The following is a 20,094-nucleotide window of genomic DNA, read 5'->3' on the forward strand; positions in this document are numbered from 1 at the left end:
TGGATTGATGTGTGATGATCTGCTGTTTCTTTGGATTGATGTGTGATGATCTGCTGCTGCTTGGGGTCTTTCTCTGCTGAACTGCTGAGGTCCTTGTGTGATAATATTTTGTTTCTTTGGATTGATGTGTGATGATATGCTGTTTCTTTGGATTGATGTGTGATGATCTTCTGTTTCTTTGGATTGTTGTGTGATGATCTGCTGCTGCATGGGGTCTTTCTCTGCTGATCTGCTGAGGTCCTTGTGTGATGATATTTTGTTTCTGTGGATTGATGTGTGATGATCTGCTGTTTCAAAGGATTGCCGTGTGATGATCTGCTGCTGCTTGGGGTCTTGCTCTGCTGATCTGCTGAGTTCCTTCTGTGATGATATTTTGTTTCTGTGGATTGATGTGTGATGATATTATGTTTTTTTTGGATTGATGTGTGATCTGCTGCTGCTGCTTTGGATCCTTCTCTGCTGAGGTCCTTGTGTGTTGATATTTTGTTTCTTTGGATTGATGTGCGATGATTTTCTGTTTCTTTGGATTGATGTGTGATCTGCTGCTGCTGCTTGGGTCTTTCTCTGGTGATCTGCTGAGGTCCTTGTGTGATGATATTTTGTTTCTGTGGATTGATGTGATTACCTGCTTTTTCTGTGGATTGATGTGTGATGATCTGTTTCTTAGGATTGTTGTTTGAGGATCTGCTGTTTCTTAGGATTGATGTGTGATGATCTTCTGTTTCTTAGGACTGATGTGTGATGATCTGCTGCTGCTTAGGGTCTTTCTCTGCTGATCTGCTGAGGTCCTTGTGTGATGTTATTTTGTTTCTCTGGATTGATGTGTGATGATCTTCTGTTTCTTTGGATTGTTGTGTGATGATCTGCTGCTGCTTGGGGTCTTTCTCTGTTGAGGTCCTTGTGTGATGATATTTTGTTTCTGTGGATTGGTGTGTGATGACCTGCTGTTTCTTTGGATTGATGTGTGATGATCTGCTGTTTCTTTGGATTGTTGTGTGAGGGTCCGCTTTTTCTTAGGATTGATGTGTGATGATCTTCTATTTCTTTGGATTGATGTGTGATGATCTTCTGTTTCTTTGGATTGATGTGTGATCTGCTGCTGCTGCTTGGGGTCTTTCTCTGCTGATCTGCTGAGGTCCTTGTGTGATGATATTTTGTTTCTGTGGATTGATGTGTGATGATCTGCTGTTTCCTAGGATTGCTGTGTGATGATCTGCTGCTTGGGGTCTTTCTCTGCTGTTCTGCTGAGTTCCTTGTGTGATGATATTTTGTTTCTTTGGATTGATGTGTGATGATCTTCTGTTTCTTTGGATTGATGTGTGATCTGCTGCTGCTGCTTGGGATCCTTCTCTGCTGTTCTGCTGCTGAGGTCCTTGTGTGATGATATTCCGTTTCTGTGGATTGATGTGTGATGATCTGCTGCTGCTTGGGGTCTTTCTCTGCTGAACTGCTGAGGTCCTTGTGTGATAATATTTTGTTTCTTTGGATTGATGTGTGATGATCTGCTGTTTCTTTGGATTGATGTGTGATGATCTGCTGCTGCTTGGGGTCTTTCTCTGCTGAACTGCTGAGGTCCTTGTGTGATAATATTTTGTTTCTTTGGATTGATGTGTGATGATATGCTGTTTCTTTGGATTGATGTGTGATGATCTTCTGTTTCTTTGGATTGTTGTGTGATGATCTGCTGCTGCATGGGGTCTTTCTCTGCTGATCTGCTGAGGTCCTTGTGTGATGATATTTTGTTTCTGTGGATTGATGTGTGATGATCTGCTGTTTCAAAGGATTGCCGTGTGATGATCTGCTGCTGCTTGGGGTCTTGCTCTGCTGATCTGCTGAGTTCCTTCTGTGATGATATTTTGTTTCTGTGGATTGATGTGTGATGATATTATGTTTTTTTTGGATTGATGTGTGATCTGCTGCTGCTGCTTTGGATCCTTCTCTGCTGAGGTCCTTGTGTGTTGATATTTTGTTTCTTTGGATTGATGTGCGATGATTTTCTGTTTCTTTGGATTGATGTGTGATCTGCTGCTGCTGCTTGGGTCTTTCTCTGGTGATCTGCTGAGGTCCTTGTGTGATGATATTTTGTTTCTGTGGATTGATGTGTGATTACCTGCTTTTTCTGTGGATTGATGTGTGATGATATTTTGTTTCTGTGGATTGATGTGTGATTATCTGCTGTTTCTTTGGATTGTTGTGTGAGGATCCGCTTTTTCTTAGGATTGATGTGTGATGATCTTCTGTTTCTTTGGATTGATGTGTGATCTGCTGCTGCTGCTTGGGGTCTTTCTCTGCTTATCTGCTGAGGTCCTCGTGTGATGATATTTTGTTTCTGTGGATTGATGTGTGATGATCTGCTGTTTCCTAGGATTGCTGTGTGATGATCTGCTGCTTGGGGTCTTTCTCTGCTGTTCTACTGAGTTCCTTGTGTGATGATATTTTGTTTCTTTGGATTGATGTGTGATGATCTTCTGTTTCTTTGGATTGATGTGTGATCTGCTGCTGCTGCTTGGGATCCTTCTCTGCTGTTCTGCTGCTGAGGTCCTTGTGTGATGATATTCCGTTTCTGTGGATTGATGTGTGATGATCTGCTGCTGCTTGGGGTCTTTCTCTGCTGAACTGCTGAGGTCCTTGTGTGATAATATTTTGTTTCTTTGGATTGATGTGTGATCTGCTGTTTCTTTGGATTGATGTGTGATGATCTGCTGCTGCTTGGGGTCTTTCACTGCTGAGGTCCTTGTGTGATAATATTTTGTTTCTTTGGATTGATGTGTGATGATCTGCTGTTTCTTTGGATTGATGTGTGATGATCTTCTGTTTCTTTGGATTGTTGTGTGATGATCTGCTGCTGCTTGGGGTCTTTCTCTGCTGAACTGCTGAGGTCCTTGTGTGATAATATTTTGTTTCTTTGGATTGATGTGTGATGATCTGCTGTTTCTTTGGATTGATGTGTGATGATCTTCTGTTTCTTTGGATTGTTGTGTGATGATCCGCTGCTGCATGGGGTCTTTCTCTGCTGATCTGCTGAGGTCCTTGTGTGATGATATTTTGTTTCTGTGGATTGATGTCTGATGATCTGCTGTTTCCTTGGATTGCTGTGTGATGGACTGCTGCTGCTTGGGGTCTGTCTCTGCTGATCTGCTGAGTTCCTTGTGTGATGATATTTTGTTTCTGTGGATTGATGTGTGATCTGCTGCTGCTGCTTGGGATCCTTCTCTGCTGAGGTCCTTGTGTAATGATTTTCTGTGGATTGATGTGTGATGATCTGCTGCTGCTTGGGATCTTTCTCTGCGGATCTGCTGCTACTGAGGTCCCTGTGTGATGATATTTTGTTTCTTTGGATTGATGTGTGATCTGCTGCTGCTGCTTGGGGTCTTTCTCTGCTAATCTGCTGAGGTCCTTGTGTGATGATATTTTGTTTCTGTGGATTGATGTGTGATGATCTGCTGTTTCTTAGGATTGCTGTGTGATGATCTGCTGCTTGGGGTCTTTCTCTGCTGATCTGCCGAGTTCCTTGTGTGATGATATTTTGTTTGTGTGGATTGATGTGTGATGATGATCTGTTTTTTGGATTGATGTGTGATCTGCTGCTGCTGCGTTGGATCCTTCTCTGCTGAGGTCCTTGTGTGATGATATTCTGTTTCTGTGGATTGATGTGTGATGATCTGCTGCTGCTTGGGATCTTTCTCTGCAAACTGCTGCTGCTGAGGTCACTGTTTGATGATATTTTGTTTCTTTGGATTGATGTGTGATGATCTTCTGTTTCTTTGGATTGATGTGTGATCTGCTGCTGCTGCTTGGGATCCTTCTCTGCTGATCTGCTGCTGAGGTCCTTGTGTGATGATATTTTGTTTCTGTGGATTGATGAGTGATGATCTGCTATTTCTTTGGATTGATGTGTGATTATATTCGGTTTCTTTGGACTGATGTGTGATTACCTGCTTTTTCTGTGGATTGATGTGTGATGATATTTTGTTTCTGTGGATTGATGTGTGATGATCTGCTGTTTCTTTGGATTGTTCTGTGAGGATCCGCTGTTTCTTAGGATTGATGTGTGATGATCTTCTATTTCTTTGGATTGATGTGTGATGATCTTCTGTTTCTTTGGATTGTTGTGTGATGATCTGCTGCTGCTTGGGGTCTTGCTCTGCTGAGGTCCTTGTGTGATGATATTTTGTTTCTGTGGATTGATGTGTGATGATCTGCTGTTTCTTAGGATTGCTGTGTGGTGATCTGCTGCTGCTTGGGGTCTTGCTCTGCGGAGTTCCTTCTGTGATGATATTTTGTTTCTGTGGATTGATGTGTGATGATATTCTGTTTTTTTGGATTGATGTGTGATCTGCTGCTGCTGCTTTGGATCCTTCTCTGCTGAGGTCCTTGTGTGATGATATTCTGTTTCTGTGGATTGATGTGTGATGATATTCTGTTTCTTTGGATTGATGTGTGATCTGCTGCTGCTGCTTGGGTGTTTCTCTGCTGATCTGCTGAGGTCCTTGTGTGATATTTTGTTTCTGTGGATTGATGTGTGATGATATTCTGTTTTTTTTGCATTGTTGTGTGATGATCTGCTGTTTCTTAGGATTGTTGTTTGAGGATCTGCTGTTTCTTAGGATTGATGTGTGATGATCTTCTGTTTCTTTGGACTGATGTGTGATGATCTGCTGCTGCTTGGTGTCTTTCTCTGCTGATCTGCTGCTGCTGAGGTCCCTGTGTGATGATATTTTGTTTCTTTGGATTGATGTGCGATGATATTCTGTTTCTTTGGATTGATGTGTGATCTGCTGCTGCTGCTTGGGTCTTTCTCCGCTGATCTGCTGAGGTCCTTGTGTGATGATATTTTGTTTCTGTGGATTGATGTGTGATGATATTCTGTTTTTTTGCATTGTTGTGTGATGATCTGCTGTTTCCTAGGATTGTTGTTTGAGGATCTGCTGTTTCTTAGGATTGATGTGTGATGATCTTCTGTTTCTTTTGACTGATGTGTGATCTGCTGCTGCTGCTTGGGTCTTTCTCTGCTGCTGCTGAGGTCCTTGTGTGATGTTATTTTGTTTCTCTGGATTGATGTGTGATGACTTGCTGTTTCTTTGGATTGATGTGTGATGATCTGTTTCTTAGGATTGTTGTTTGAGGATCTGCTGTTTCTTAGGATTGATGTGTGATGATCTTCTGTTTCTTAGGACTGATGTGTGATGATCTGCTGCTGCTTGGGGTCTTTCTCTGCTGATCTGCTGAGGTCCTTGTGTGATGTTATTTTGTTTCTCTGGATTGATGTGTGATGATCTTCTGTTTCTTTGGATTGTTGTGTGATGATCTGCTGCTGCTTGGGGTCTTTCTCTGTTGAGGTCCTTGTGTGATGATATTTTGTTTCTGTGGATTGGTGTGTGATGACCTGCTGTTTCTTTGGATTGATGTGTGATGATCTGCTGTTTCTTAGGATTGTTGTGTGAGGATCTGCTGTTTCTTTGGATTGATGTGTGAGGATCTGCTGTTTTTTAGGATTGATGTGTGATGATATTTGGTTTCTTTGGATTGATGTGTGATGACCTGCTTTTTCTGTGGATTGATGTGTGATGATATTTTGTTTCTGTGGATTGATGTGTGATGATCTGCTGTTTCTTTGGATTGATGTGTGACGATCTGCTGTTTCTTAGGATTGATGTGTGATGATCTGCTGTTTCTTTGGATTGTTGTGTTATGATCTGCTGCTGCATGGGGTCTTTCTCTGCTGATCTGCTGAGGTTCTTGTGTGATGATATTTTGTTTCTGTGGATTGATGTGTGATGACCTGCTGTTTCTGTGAATTGATGTGTGATATTCTGTTTCTTTGGATTGATGTGTGATGATCTACTTTTTCTGTGGATTGATGTGTGATGATCTGCTGCTTCTTTGGATTGTCGTGTGAGGGTCTGCTGCTGCTTGGGGGTCTTTCTCTGCTGATCTGCTGCTGCTGAGGTTCTTGTGTGATGTTATTTTGTTTCTGGGGATTGATGTGTGATGACCTGCTGTTTCTTTGGATTGATGTGTGATGATCTGCTGTTTCTTAGGATTGATGTGTGATGATCTTCTGTTTCTTTGGATTGATGTGTGATGATCTGCTGTTTATTGGTATTGATGTGTGATGATATTCTGTTTCTGTAGATTGTTGTGTGAGGATCTTGTGTTTCTCTGGATTGTTGTGTGGTGATCTGGTGCTGCTTGGGATCCTTCTCTGCTGATCTGCTGCTGCTGAGATCCTTGTGTGATGACCTGCTGTTTCTTTGGATTGATGTGTGATGACCTGCTGTTTCTTTGGATTGATGTGTGATTCTCTGCTGTTTCTCTGGATTGTTGTGTGATGATCTGCTGCTGCATGGGGTCTTTCCCTGCTGATCTGCTGAGGTCCTTGTGTGATGATATTTTGTTTCTTAGGATTGATGTGTGATGATCTTCTGTTTATTTGGATTGTTGTGTGATGATCTGCTGCTGCTTGGGGTCTTTCTCTGCTGAGGTCCTTGTGTGATGATATTTTGTTTCTGTGGATTGATGAGTGATCTGCTGTTTCTTTGGATTGTATTCAATTTATCTTTATTTCGGCATGAATACCATAAAAGAGCAATACATTATAACAATAAAACATTCCTTTAGAATACATAGCATACTATAAAATTCATTTAGTTTTCATGTCGAATCTTGAGATCAAAAATTAAAAAAACCTGAAGGTCATAGTAGTTGTTCTAGTTCAACAGGAACAGATGTAAGTGACAGAAATAGGTTACAACGAGTACGGGTGACAGAGATAGGAATTCGTCAATTGTCCCTCAGATAATACAGAAACAATTATAACATGTCAACGACTTTTTAGGTACTTAGCGATTTACAGTTTATAACCCAATTTTTTCCTTTGGAAAAAGATGCTGTGCAAAAATCTACTAACACTAAATACGATAGGCTGGCTGCTATCAGTCAAAAGGATCCTTAGGGCCTGAGAGCATGTTCTTACACCTAGTGTTTGACATATGGGCTTGATCCATCTCCTCCTCGCTTTAGCATATATTGGGCAGAAGAAGAGGATATGTAGCTCATTTTCTTGTTGGTTACCACCACACATGGTACATGATTCACCCTCTGCATGATTCGCTGAGTTAACACCACCAGACCAACGGACCAGTGTTGAACCAATTTGAAGGTTTCCATATCTGAATTTCAGAAATAGTGTCTTTGCAAGCGGTGGTTCTATTTCATCCAGAAATGACTCAAAAAATGGATCACCTTTAAAATTAAGGAATCTTTGTACAAGCGACCCATTACAAGGAGCGTTTGTGATCATACCTAAAATGTACGACCAAAAGCACTTTTTTACCATGGTTTTGGAATTTGGAGGAAGTACATCTGGATGTTCCCAGTAATGTGACAATCCTATTGAGGTAAACCAGAATTTAACATGTTTAAACCAGGGTATCACATTAAAGCTGTCAAGCTCCATGATTTCTATTAGGCCATTTTTGTAAGCCTGCAACTCCGGTACACGCCACAGCCTGATCCATAACAATAAGGGACGTAGAATAATGTGATGGTCTGTTCTACGAAAATTTAGGTCAAGCTGGAGCGGAACCAGAGGAGTACTCCTGGGGACTCTAACCAGACTTCTCAGGAAGTTGTTATCCATGACCCTAAAGACATCTTTGGATCCTGGGCCCCAAATTTCCGAGCCGTACAATACTGCAGATTGAACCTTATATTTAAAGAGTTCAACTGCTGGAGACACGGCTTTGCTGGTACTTAAACCTTGTTCTCTGATAATAGGTTTAGTGTTCTGACTAAAAAGCATCTTACATTTTTCTAATTGGGCTTTCCATGAAAAGGTAGAATCAAGTATTACACCTAAGTAACCAAAATGCGGGACTGATTCCAATTTTATTCCATTTAAAGTTAGGGGGCCCTTGTCGCTCTTTGTTGGATTTAGGACCATACACTTTGTCTTTTTCCCGTTAATCTCCAGTCCTTTCTTATTACAGTAATCATAAAAGGAATTTAAAAGAGACTGAAGGCCTTTTTTAGTCTGGGAAATTAGTATGGTGTCATCCGCAAACAACAGGGAAGTAACTTTTTCACCATTTAACTTGGGGGAATCATTATTACTTTCTTCCAAGTATGATGGAATGTCATTCACGAATAGCGAAAACAATGTAGGGGCCAGTACACACCCCTGGCGCACTCCTCGTGCAATTGGTATTTTAGGGGTTAATTCGCCTTTTGGGCCCCACCGTGCTCTGGCGAAGTTCCCTCTATGTAACTCTTTTATTTGCGCTATCAGGATTGGTGACATCCCTACTGAACGTAGTGTTTCCCACAGTAAATTGCGTGGAACTAAATCAAACGCCGCCCTTAGGTCGACGAACGCAACATGAAGTTGTCCCTTTTTAATCTTAATGTATTTCCAATAAAGGCAACAAAAGCGGAAAATTTGATCAATTGTACTAACTTTGGATCTGAAACCCGCTTGATATTTTGACAAAATTGCCTTCTCGTCCAGCCAATCATTGACACGGAATAAAATGTGTCTTGTGTAGATCTTTTGCAATATGTCCATTAGACTTATCGGACGATAATTTGAGGGGTCCATCCTGTCACCTTTCTTGTAGATTAAAACAATTTCAGCCCCCTTCCAGCTTTCTGGGAAGTCTAGGGTTCGGGATAACTCGTTACACAAATAGTTAATGTATGGGACCCAAATTTTTAGTTCGTGTTTATACAAGTCTCCCGGAATCTTGTCTAACCCAGGGGCTTTGCCAGATTTAATCTGGTTTATTGCCAATTCTGTCTCTCCTAGGGTGAACTCCAGGGTTTCCCCCGGAATAACATGGCTAGGAGTTCTATCAGTACTGGGTTCCTCATATTCCTTATAAAGTTCAGAAAAATGATTTACCCAAGTCTGTTCATCTAGATAGACATCCTTAACCACTCTACCTTGGAGATTTCCGTTAGCTATCAGCCTCCAGAAGGCTACACTATCTCTTATTTTTGCTGCTTGTAACAAATCAGCCCATTTTGCTTCTTCCCATGCTACTCTACATGCTTTTTGGAGCATTTTATAATTGTTCCTTGCTAAAATAACATTTGTTTGGATCTTAGACTTAATTGCTGTCAGTAGAGCCCTCTTGGACTCCCTACACTCCTTGTTATACCAAGGTTTACTATGGGATAAGTTGTTTGTCTTCTGCTGGCTTTTTTTCGGCATCTTGGTGACTAGGGGCTTTAAAGCGTTAAAAAATTTAAGGTGTAATTCCATAAAATGGCTATCATGGCCTTCATTTGGGATGACATTTGGGTATGCTCCAAAGATACTAGCAAACAACCCATAAATTTCACTTAAGACGTCACCATCGCCCAATATTAGTGGCCATTTGAGAGAACGTCTGTTGTTACTAATGTGTAACTCAATTTGCTCACCACTATTTCCGTCTCCCATTAATGGAGACACTGTATCTCCTAGTAGGGAGTCCTCGACATGAAGGACCAGAGGAAAATGGTCGCTCTCTAGTCTTTCCATTACCTCCATGTCTAAAAGGAATTCCCATGAGGACACAGAGGCCATAATGAAATCTATATTACTTTTGTAGTTCCCTCTGTAAAATGTGGGCTTCCTCATGATGTCTGATGGTAGCCGTCCATTACACGCTCTTATACAGTGGTCTGTACATAATCTAGTCAGTTGAAGGGCCAACGGAGAACATTTTACTGTTTTTATGGTTTCTAAAGCAGGAATCCCATTGGCCTCATCTTCTTCTATAAAGATGTCGCTGAGCCCCACAATAGGTTCGTAGTTACAATTGAAGTCACCTGATATAATGACATAGTTCGCTCTAGTATCTAGATTACCCAATAAAATATCAAGGGATGTTAGTGTGGAAGATTCCCTAATAATGGGGGTTGGTCTGTTGTAAACGTTAACTAGGTACAATATTTTCTCTTTACGAACATCAATTTTCAAAATCAAAATATCAGGGGAGTTGGTATCCACCACTTCTATGCTCACTTTTAAATCTACCTTTACCCAGGTCAGTAACCCTCCCGAGGGTCTTCCACTCCTCGAGGGAATTGCATTGACACCATAAGATTTGTATCCCAGCCTATGAATAGTTTCAACTGCCCAGGTCTCTTGCAACATACAAAAATCAAAAGAGTCAATGAAACTTGCCCAGTCCGGGTCAATTAGGTTTTTAAATAACCCGGCTATATTCCAGGATACCAACTTTAAGATTTGTCGAGGTTCCAAGAGTTTATGGATCGGGACATTTCCCCCCTCTACAACCTCTGAAATATGGCCTTCACGATTAATTACATCATACTCAATAGCCATTAGCTCATTTTGAGGTTTAACACTTCCCAGTGGTATTGAACCATCCCCAATTTTTGAAGCTAACACAGGCAATGTACGTACATTCCCTTCAGATCCAGCTACATAGATATTAACACCATCTGTCTGTAAACAGGAAACACCCCTTCCCCCCACCAAATTAGCATCCAACAATTCATTTCCGTCAACCCCCCTAGGCGCTTGGCATCAATCGCAATCGTCAAGCCCACTGAAGATGTCAAATCTGTTGATAATTTCTAAAGGGGTGAACGGTTTCAAATGGTCCATTCTTCCATTGTTGGAGTTAGTTTGCCTATATGGAACACAGTTCCAACCAAAAGCATCAGGTGCCGGTGGAATATTTGGGGGGAAGAAAGGCTCCACAGGGATAGGCCTAGTAAATGGTGGCAACATGTGTTGAATGTTACCAGCCCTCTGCATGCCTGGTGGATAGAAGCAGGGCATAGTTTGAGGTGTAATATGAGGGGCTGGTTGTTGGTGGGAGGGAAAAACCACAGACCTTGGATAAAAAAAGGTCAAGGGTCTGGGTATTATGCAGTTACTTGTGGTGCCCGGGGGCCAGTTTAATATAAAATGGACTGCATTGGGATCCCTAAAGTTAACAACCACCACGTCTCCCTCGATGTTTTTTTGTCGGCTTCCCAACCATTGGAGGCGTCGAACGTGGACAATATCACCATTTATATTGGGTGCTATCGGTCTGTATATACTTAACCAATGCATGATCTTATTTTTTAATTGTGCATATCCCTCCCTCTTACTTGTAGGTAACACTGGGACTCCGGTTAGAACTACCACAAAGGGCACTGCCTCTGGTGGTAATTCTGGATTAGGCACCGGTTTAGACCTTCCCCATCTTGATTTTTGTCCCATAGCTTCAGTTAAATGGCCTTCATTAGAGGAGCTAACTACCTTATTGGATGAATTAATTTTGGTAGTAGCTGGCTTTGGGACCAAGTTAGTTGATAGGGTTGTTGGTGGTGCAATTGGTTTGGGAGTAATTTTAGCATTCCCTTTAGGCACCGAGATGTTAGGAATCGCCAACGATGTAGGAGTGGCTGTTATTGCTTGGGAGGCTGAATTGGACTTACACACACTAGGGGCTTTAAGTGTTACTGAATTCGATGAATTGGAATTTGCCTCGCCCTTATTCCCCAATGCACGCTCAAGTGAAGTTAGCCTTGACTCTATTTCAATCAGCCTTTCCAAAATTGATGCTGAATGGGTGTTAATTAAGTTTACTAACGAATCTAGAGAGGCAGGAACGTGAGCAGTGGGGAGCAATTTAGGCAGCTCGGAACCTACCATCACATCCTTTACAACTATAGGTGAAATACGAGGTAAAGAAGATGTAATAGTAGCTGGCCCTTCTGCGGCAGTTGAAGTATTAGTAGCACTAGCTTCTGGGGTCTTGGTTTTTTTACCAAAATCAGAATGGCTTATTTTTGGTTGCACTGGGATCCCCCCTTTCCGTCGTTTTTTACATGGCGGAGGTCCATGTACCCTTGGGGCTAGTATAGATTTCTTTCCTCTGCTTGATACTATTTTTGATGGTAATGGGGTAATAGGTTTTGGAACATTAGGAGTACTTGTCTGAGCGCTACCATCGGGACTTATAATATCCAGATGGGGGGAGTGATTTATACAAGAGTTAGAGACATTCAATACCACGGGTTGGCTATCAATTATATCAATTGTATGAACAATAACATCAGTTAACTGGGTATTAACACTGAGATTCGCTAAGGGTGTAGATGTTGGCGACAGGCGCCGATGCTTTAAACTTTCAACAGAGCGACGACGCTCAGCCCGGCGCTCTGCCAAAACAATATCTAATGGCATATCCGGTGAAGCTTTAGTAAAATAGTCATCAAGGGTTTTGTTCAAAAAACCACCCTGCTTTTCGGCCATAGTAAGTAAAAATAAGAATAAAATCCCACAGCGATAAAATACAAAGTCACGCAAAGTGCCAAAAAAGTCAGCAATAAATCACAGCTTAAATACCAGGGATTAGGGTCCAGTCCGGTCTCCTCGTGTCTCTGAGGGTCTCAGAGGGTCCGCCCTTAGTCCGGGCTTTGTCCCGGGATATGTCCCGCACACGCGTCCCGCTAACGCGTGAAAACCCCAATTCTTAAACGTTCCCTGAAAAGGGAGGCGGAGACACGGGAAGAGGCGGCAGGTGTGCTCGCTGACTCACGCACAGCCTGCCGGACCTCGCAGTCCCGTTCTCGTTAGCAGCAGCTCTCCCCCTTCGCAAACAGCAAGGTCCTGCGGGGCTCCTAACGGGCAGCAGCAGCACAGAGATCCAACCTCCTTTGGATTGATGTGTGATTATATTCGGTTTCTTTGGATTGATGTGTGATTACCTGCTTTTTCTGTGGATTGATGTGTGATGATATTTTGTTTCTGTGGATTGATGTGTGATGATCTGCTGTTTCTTTGGATTGTTGTGTGAGGATCCGCTGTTTCTTAGGATTGATGTGTGATGATCTTCTATTTCTTTGGATTGATGTGTGATGATCTTCTGTTTCTTTGGATTGTTGTGTGATGATCTGCTGCTGCATGGGGTCTTTCTCTGCTGAGGTCCTTGTGTGATGATATTTTGTTTCTGTGGATTGATGTGTGATGATCTGCTGTTTCAAAGGATTGCCGTGTGATGATCTGCTGCTGCTTGGGGTCTTGCTCTGCTGATCTGCTGAGTTCCTTCTGTGATGATATTTTGTTTCTGTGGATTGATGTGTGATGATATTATGTTTTTTTGGATTGATGTGTGATCTGCTGCTGCTGCTTTGGATCCTTCTCTGCTGAGGTCCTTGTGTGATGATATTCTGTTTCTGTGGATTGATGTGTGATGATCTGCTGCTGCTTTGGGATCTTTCTCTGCCGATCTGCTGCTGCTGAGGTCCCTGTGTGATGATATTTTGTTTCTTAGGATTGATGTGCGATGATTTTCTGTTTCTTTGGATTGATGTGTGATCTGCTGCTGCTGCTTGGGTCTTTCTCTGCTGATCTGCTGAGGTCCTTGTGTGATGATATTTTGTTTCTGTGGATTGATGTGTGATTACCTGCTTTTTCTGTGGATTGATGTGTGATGATATTTTGTTTCTGTGGATTGATGTGTGATGATCTGCTGTTTCTTTGGATTGTTGTGTGAGGGTCCGCCTTTTCTTAGGATTGATGTGTGATGATCTTCTATTTCTTTGGATTGATGTGTGATGATCTTCTGTTTCTTTGGATTGATGTGTGATCTGCTGCTGCTGCTTGGGGTCTTTCTCTGCTGATCTGCTGAGTTCCTTGTGTGATGATATTTTGTTTCTTTGGATTGATGTGTGATGATCTTCTGTTTCTTTGGATTGATGTGTGATCTGCTGCTGCTGCTTGGGATCCTTCTCTGCTGTTCTGCTGCTGAGGTCCTTGTGTGATGATATTCCGTTTCTGTGGATTGATGTGTGATGATCTGCTGCTGCTTGGGGTCTTTCTCTGCTGAACTGCTGAGGTCCTTGTGTGATAATATTTTGTTTCTTTGGATTGATGTGTGATGATCTGCTGTTTCTTTGGATTGATGTGTGATGATCTGCTGCTGCTTGGGGTCTTTCTCTGCTGAACTGCTGAGGTCCTTTTGTGATAATATTTTGTTTCTTTGGATTGATGTGTGATGATCTGCTGTTTCTTTGGATTGATGTGTGATGATCTTCTGTTTCTTTGGATTGTTGTGTGATGATCTGCTGCTGCTTGGGGTCTTTCTCTGCTGAACTGCTGAGGTCCTTGTGTGATAATATTTTGTTTCTTTGGATTGATGTGTGATGATCTGCTGTTTCTTTGGATTGATGTCTGATGATCTTCTGTTTCTTTGGATTGTTGTGTGATGATCTGCTGCTGCATGGGGTCTTTCTCTGCTGATCTGCTGAGGTCCTTGTGTGATGATATTTTGTTTCTGTGGATTGATGTCTGATGATCTGCTGTTTCCTAGGATTGCTGTGTGATGGACTGCTGCTGCTTGGGGTCTGTCTCTGCTGATCTGCTGAGTTCCTTGTGTGATGATATTTTGTTTCTGTGGATTGATGTGTGATCTGCTGCTGCTGCTTGGGATCCTTCTCTGCTGAGGTCCTTGTGTAATGATTTTCTGTGGGTTGATTTGTGATGATCTGCTGCTGCTTGGGATCTTTCTTTGCGGATCTGCTGCTACTGAGGTCCCTGTGTGATGATATTTTGTTTCTTTGGATTGATGTGTGATCTGCTGCTGCTGCTTGGGGTCTTTCTCTGCTAATCTGCTGAGGTCCTTGTGTGATGATATTTTGTTTCTGTGGATTGATTTGTGACGATCTGCTGTTTCTTAGGATTGCTGTGTGATGATCTGCTGCTTGGGGTCTTTCTCTGCTGATCTGCCGAGTTCCTTGTGTGATGATATTTTGTTTGTGTGGATTGATGTGTGATGATGATCTGTTTTTTGGATTGATGTGTGATCTGCTGCTGCTGCGTTGGATCCTTCTCTGCTGAGGTCCTTGTGTGATGATATTCTGTTTCTGTGGATTGATGTGTGATGATCTGCTGCTGCTTGGGATCTTTCTCTGCAAACTGCTGCTGCTGAGGTCACTGTTTGATGATATTTTGTTTCTTTGGATTGATGTGTGATGATCTTCTGTTTCTTTGGATTGATGTGTGATCTGCTGCTGCTGCTTGGGATCCTTCTCTGCTGCTGAGGTCCTTGTGTGATGATATTCCGTTTCTGTGGATTGATGTGTGATTATCTGCTGTTTCTTTGGATTTATGTGAGATGGTCTGATGTTTATTTGGATTGTTGTGTGATGATCTGCTGCTGCTTGGGGTCTTTCTCTGCTGAACTGCTGAGGTCCTTGTGTGATAATATTTTGTTTCTTTGGATTGATGTGTGATGATATGCTGTTTCTTTGGATTGATGTGTGATGATCTTCTGTTTCTTTGGATTGTTGTGTGATGATCTGCTGCTGCATGGGGTCTTTCTCTGCTGATCTGCTGAGGTCCTTGTGTGATGATATTTTGTTTCTGTGGATTGATGTGTGATGATCTGCTGTTTCCTAGGATTTCTGTGTGATGATCTGCTGCTGCTTGGGGTCTGTCTGCTGATCTGCTGAGTTCCTTGTGTGATGATATTTTGTTTCTGTGGATTGATGTGTGATCTGCTGCTGCTGCTTGGGATCCTTCTCTGCTGAGGTCCTTGTGTGATGATATTCTGTTTCTGTGGAATGATGTGTGATGATCTGCTGCTGCTTGGGATCTTTCTCTGCTGATCTGCTGCTGCTGAGGTCCTTGTGTGATGATATTTTGTTTCTTTGGATTGATGTGTGATGATCTGCTGCCTAGGATCCTTCTCTGCTCAGGATCCTTGTGTGATATTTTGTTTCTCTGGATTGTTGTGTGCTGATCTGCGGTTGCTCGGGATCGTTCTTGGATAATCCGTTGGTGCTCAGGATCCTTGTGTGATGATCTGGTGCTTCTCTGAATCCTTGCCTAATGATCTGCTGTTGCTCAGGATCATTGTTTGTTGACCTGCTGCTTCTGTGGTTTCTTATGTGATCTGCTGCTGCACAGGGTTCTTGTCCATATTATGCTAACGCCAGTCTTATCTTTTCTACAGCCAGTTCAATGTTGCAACAGAAAACCTACACGCCAGACTGAACATCGCTCCGAAGACCTCTGCAGCAAGACTTTCTGCTTGGACGGCTGACCAGCTGAGCTTCTCTCTCTTGTAAAGTTACTAAAAGTGGTCAAAATAGGTGAACGACTTCCTCAGTGGGAGTTTGAAGTGGGAGCTGACATGGACACGGAGTCCACCTACTCTGGATACTCCTACTACTCTGGGCACTCCAAGAAAGGCCATCGGCAAGGGTATGAATGAGCATTCTGTGACTCAAAGGCTAATTCTGCTGCTGCTCACTTCCTGTGCGAGAGAGCGTGCATTGCTGCTGCCCAGAATGTGAAAGGGAAGTGTACCCTGCGTGTGTCCATTCTTAAGCTGCTGTCCAGACTGTGAGGAAACTTGCTGTGCTGCCGCCTGTGCTGTATCTGCTTTGTGTGCGAGTGATTCTTCCTGCTCTGCTGCCTCTCCTCTTTCCTCTCCTGCACAGCGTTTTTTATGTCTGCAAGCTTTTGTGTGTTTGTCTTGCATTGTTTCTGCCCATGCTTTAACTGTTGTGCACATGAGAGAACTGCTGTTGCGTGCACCACAGTGTATTTGTCTTTTCCCACATCTGGTTTCTAGCTTCAGTCACATTTTCTCAACTCTTGAATATCCTACCGCTGTCACTCACATTGTGCCCCACTGTCACCAGGTACAAAGGTTACATAAACATATACCACTGGGCAGGGACCATCATTCATTGGCCGAGGTTTTGAGAAAAGTCTGGATTTTAGATAATCTCTGCCACATCTCCTGGCTTCGACATCCACAAATGGCCCAGCGATGCACATAAGTGGCATAATGCCAGTCATTGCTAATGGTTTCCTTCTCTTCCAGTTCTAATGCAGACATTTGAGCATCTGTAAGCGATGTTCTCAACTCCATACCGTGTCCATGGGCTCTAGAGATTTGTCCAAATATGAGCAGTCTCTTCATATACAGTAAATAAAGAAATGCATATGGGTGAACAGCGCTTAATTTGTGACTATGTAGAGTGGCCAGCACAGAACTCCTCTTTCATCATCATCATCACATTTCGAAACAGACCGGAATGGAAAGGCAGATAAGAGAGAAAAGAGGAGGAAGAGAAAAGGAGGAAAAAAGCGACAAAGGGAGAAATCAGCATAAAGAAGAAACTGCAAGAGTTATATATATATATATATATATATATATATATATATATATATATATATATATATATATATATTCACTGAAAAAACCATAGGTTATAGACCATATATAGTTAGGAATTAGCATTTACAAAACCTTGAAAATTCACTGAAAAAACCATAGGTTATAGACCATATATAGTTAGGAATTAGCATTTAAAAAACCTTATTTTACTCACACAAAACCATTGAAATTCCATATATAGTTAGTTGCACTAACTATATATCGCGCACCCGCAATCCACTGCTGATCATGTCACATATTACATCATTCATGACATGGTCAGTGACATCACTGATGACATCACTGATGACATCTCAAATGACATCACTGATGACATCACTGATGGCAACATCCAGTGACTGTATGTTTCTGTAAAGTTAAAATATGTCTTACATATTGAAGAATGAGTGGATGTATAAGTGTCTGGATGAAGGATTTAGTAGGTGCGTGACTGACTGTATGAGTGAGTGATTAAATGTGTCTCACTGAATGCATGGGTTAGTGACTAAACTGTCTTAATTTGTGCATCATTATGTCTGTTGTTCTGTAAACTGCTGCATGTGTTGATCATTAGCTATACGAGAGGCTATATGTGTTATTAATTGGTTGCCCAAGTATTTCTATGGGAGATTGAGTTTGTGTGGGGGTGGCTGGAAGGTGTGTGACTCTATGCATAGATGTGTGAGCAGTTTATTCACTAGGTGTATGAGTTCAAGAGTGCATGTGGAAACAGCTACATGGGCAGTTGACTGTGTGCATGAGTGTATTGATGAGTGAATGGATATCTCAATGCTACATGTCATAGTAAGTACATATGTAAAACACAGTACATGTGAGAGTTGGCATATATAAATAACTGTGCATGAGAGCCACTGAATGAGTGAGTGGTTGTATCGATCATTGTGAACTTGTATCAGGGATTGTATAAGAGAGTAAATATGTGTTAGTATATGTTTCAATAAGTAAGGTGTGTTTAACTGTATAGTTGAAGAAATGGAGGTGAGATTGTTTCTTTGCATGACTGACTGGGTGTGTGAGTAACTCCATGGATGAGTGGCAGTGTGTGAGTGTCTGTATACACTGAGTGTATCTAAGGTTATATTAGAGTCTGAAGAGGTTTATCGTATTAGCACAAGAATGATGTCATCAGTGATGTCATCAGTGATGTCATTTGAGATGTCATCAGTGATGTCATCAGTGATGTCACTGACCATGTCAAGAATGATGTAATATGTGACATGATCAGCAGTGGATTGCGGGTGCGCGATATATAGTTAGTGCAACTAACTATATATGGAATTTCAATGGTTTTGTGTGAGTAAAATAAGGTTTTTTAAATGCTAATTCCTAACTATATATGGTCTATAACCTATGGTTTTTTCAGTGAATTTTCAAGGTTTTGTAAATGCTAATTCCTAACTATATATGGTCTATAACCTATGGTTTTTTCAGTGAATTTCAATGGTTTTTTAATAGCAAATATCATAAGCTGTCGAATGTCAAGTACGTGGTAAGTGAAAACATTTTCGTGTTTATGCACACTGATCTGCTTTGAATGGTGCCCCCCCCCCCCTCATTTCTATTAGGAGTACTCTCTCTTTGCAGATAGTGAAAGGTAGTTAACGCAGGCCTTTGCCCCCGTTGTAATCCGTCGTGCCTGCTTCTCTCTCCATTTCATTGATTGTTATCCAAGTATTTACTGTTTTAGAATTAGTTCTCTTTGGTTCATTCTCTATTTACAAACAAACACAGAGTCGCAATACTCTGTTTAGTCTTTGCAGATAACGAAAAATCGTGTAAAAAAAAAAGAAAAGGAATCGAGCAAAATCAGTAGGCCACTAATGGGATCTCTTTTTGACCTCGCTAAAATAGAAACATTAGGAACAACCCCTCATGACAAATACAAAACTAGTGAGATGAACTGAACTCCACACAATGATGGCTGCAAAACAGCTCGGCTCCGCCACCCACCCCGCCCAAAATAACGATAAAGAACGGCTGCCATGATTGGTTGCGGAATGACCACGACGGAGCTACGAAATGGTGCTGCTCTCATGCTAACCCCAGCTTCAGTCTGAAACATCCAGAAACACTGTAGACTACCAATTCGATCAGTTCCGGTAGCGCCCCAATGTAACCCGGTAGAGAAGAACTAGCCCTCCCCTCTTTGACTGATGGTTCTTGTTGCCTGTCCCTTCTGTTGTCATTTAACAGAACTATTTAGCCTGCTGAAAGGGGTTGTGTTCCGACCGCTGGTTGGTGGAGACATTTTGACTATATTCTGTACCTGCGTTGTCGCGTAATGCGTCATATGACGCGCCGCGTTAGCGCATCCGGAAGTCATCCGGGGCGCGCAGCGCGTAACGTAAGCATAACAAGTCATGTGACTTGTTAATAAAACTTTTCATTGGTTCATTTTACTTTTCTTATTGTAATGATGAAAGGCTTGGTCATATGACCTAAAAATTACGCTTTTCATTACTTCCGAACATTATTTTTTCTTAAATATATGTTATAATGTTCCAGGCTAATGTACTTTCCCGGAAATTTTACAACTGTCCTGCAAGTAAAATATATTCTTTTTTCGAGAAAAAGAGCGTTTCTTCGTCCCATGACGGAGCCGTTGAGCAAAAGAGGGTCGACCTGCTGTCTTAGTCGCCGATACGCCTGAATATGAGATTCTTATCGATCACTTTATGTTGCAGGAATAGAAAACACAACAGCCCTTGACCATTTATCTTTACTGCGTTCCTTCGTATTATACCTTTTACCCTTCATGTAATTGGTCTGCTTTATTTCACTTGCCTTTTAATGATTCTAAAACAGTCACTATTATTAAAAACTTTACCAATGTATATACTACTACCATGTTTTCTTTTAAAAACCTTTATTGTGAAAATTTCATTATACA

General features: G+C 41.8%; 1 protein-coding gene across 1 annotated transcript in view; it reads left to right on the forward strand.

The window, feature by feature from the left end:
- Nucleotides 1–20,094, forward strand: part of VANGL1 (VANGL planar cell polarity protein 1) — a 252,222-nt gene that overhangs the window by 105,859 nt on the left and 126,269 nt on the right. The window contains exon 2 of the mRNA XM_078656365.1: nucleotides 15,969–16,219. Coding sequence (XP_078512491.1) covers nucleotides 16,149–16,219 — 71 coding nt within the window. The 5' untranslated portion in view covers nucleotides 15,969–16,148. The remainder of the gene's footprint in view (nucleotides 1–15,968; nucleotides 16,220–20,094) is intronic.

Source organism: Lissotriton helveticus, chromosome 8 (assembly GCF_964261635.1).
Source record: "Lissotriton helveticus chromosome 8, aLisHel1.1, whole genome shotgun sequence".
Classification (NCBI taxonomy): Eukaryota; Metazoa; Chordata; class Amphibia; order Caudata; family Salamandridae; genus Lissotriton; species Lissotriton helveticus.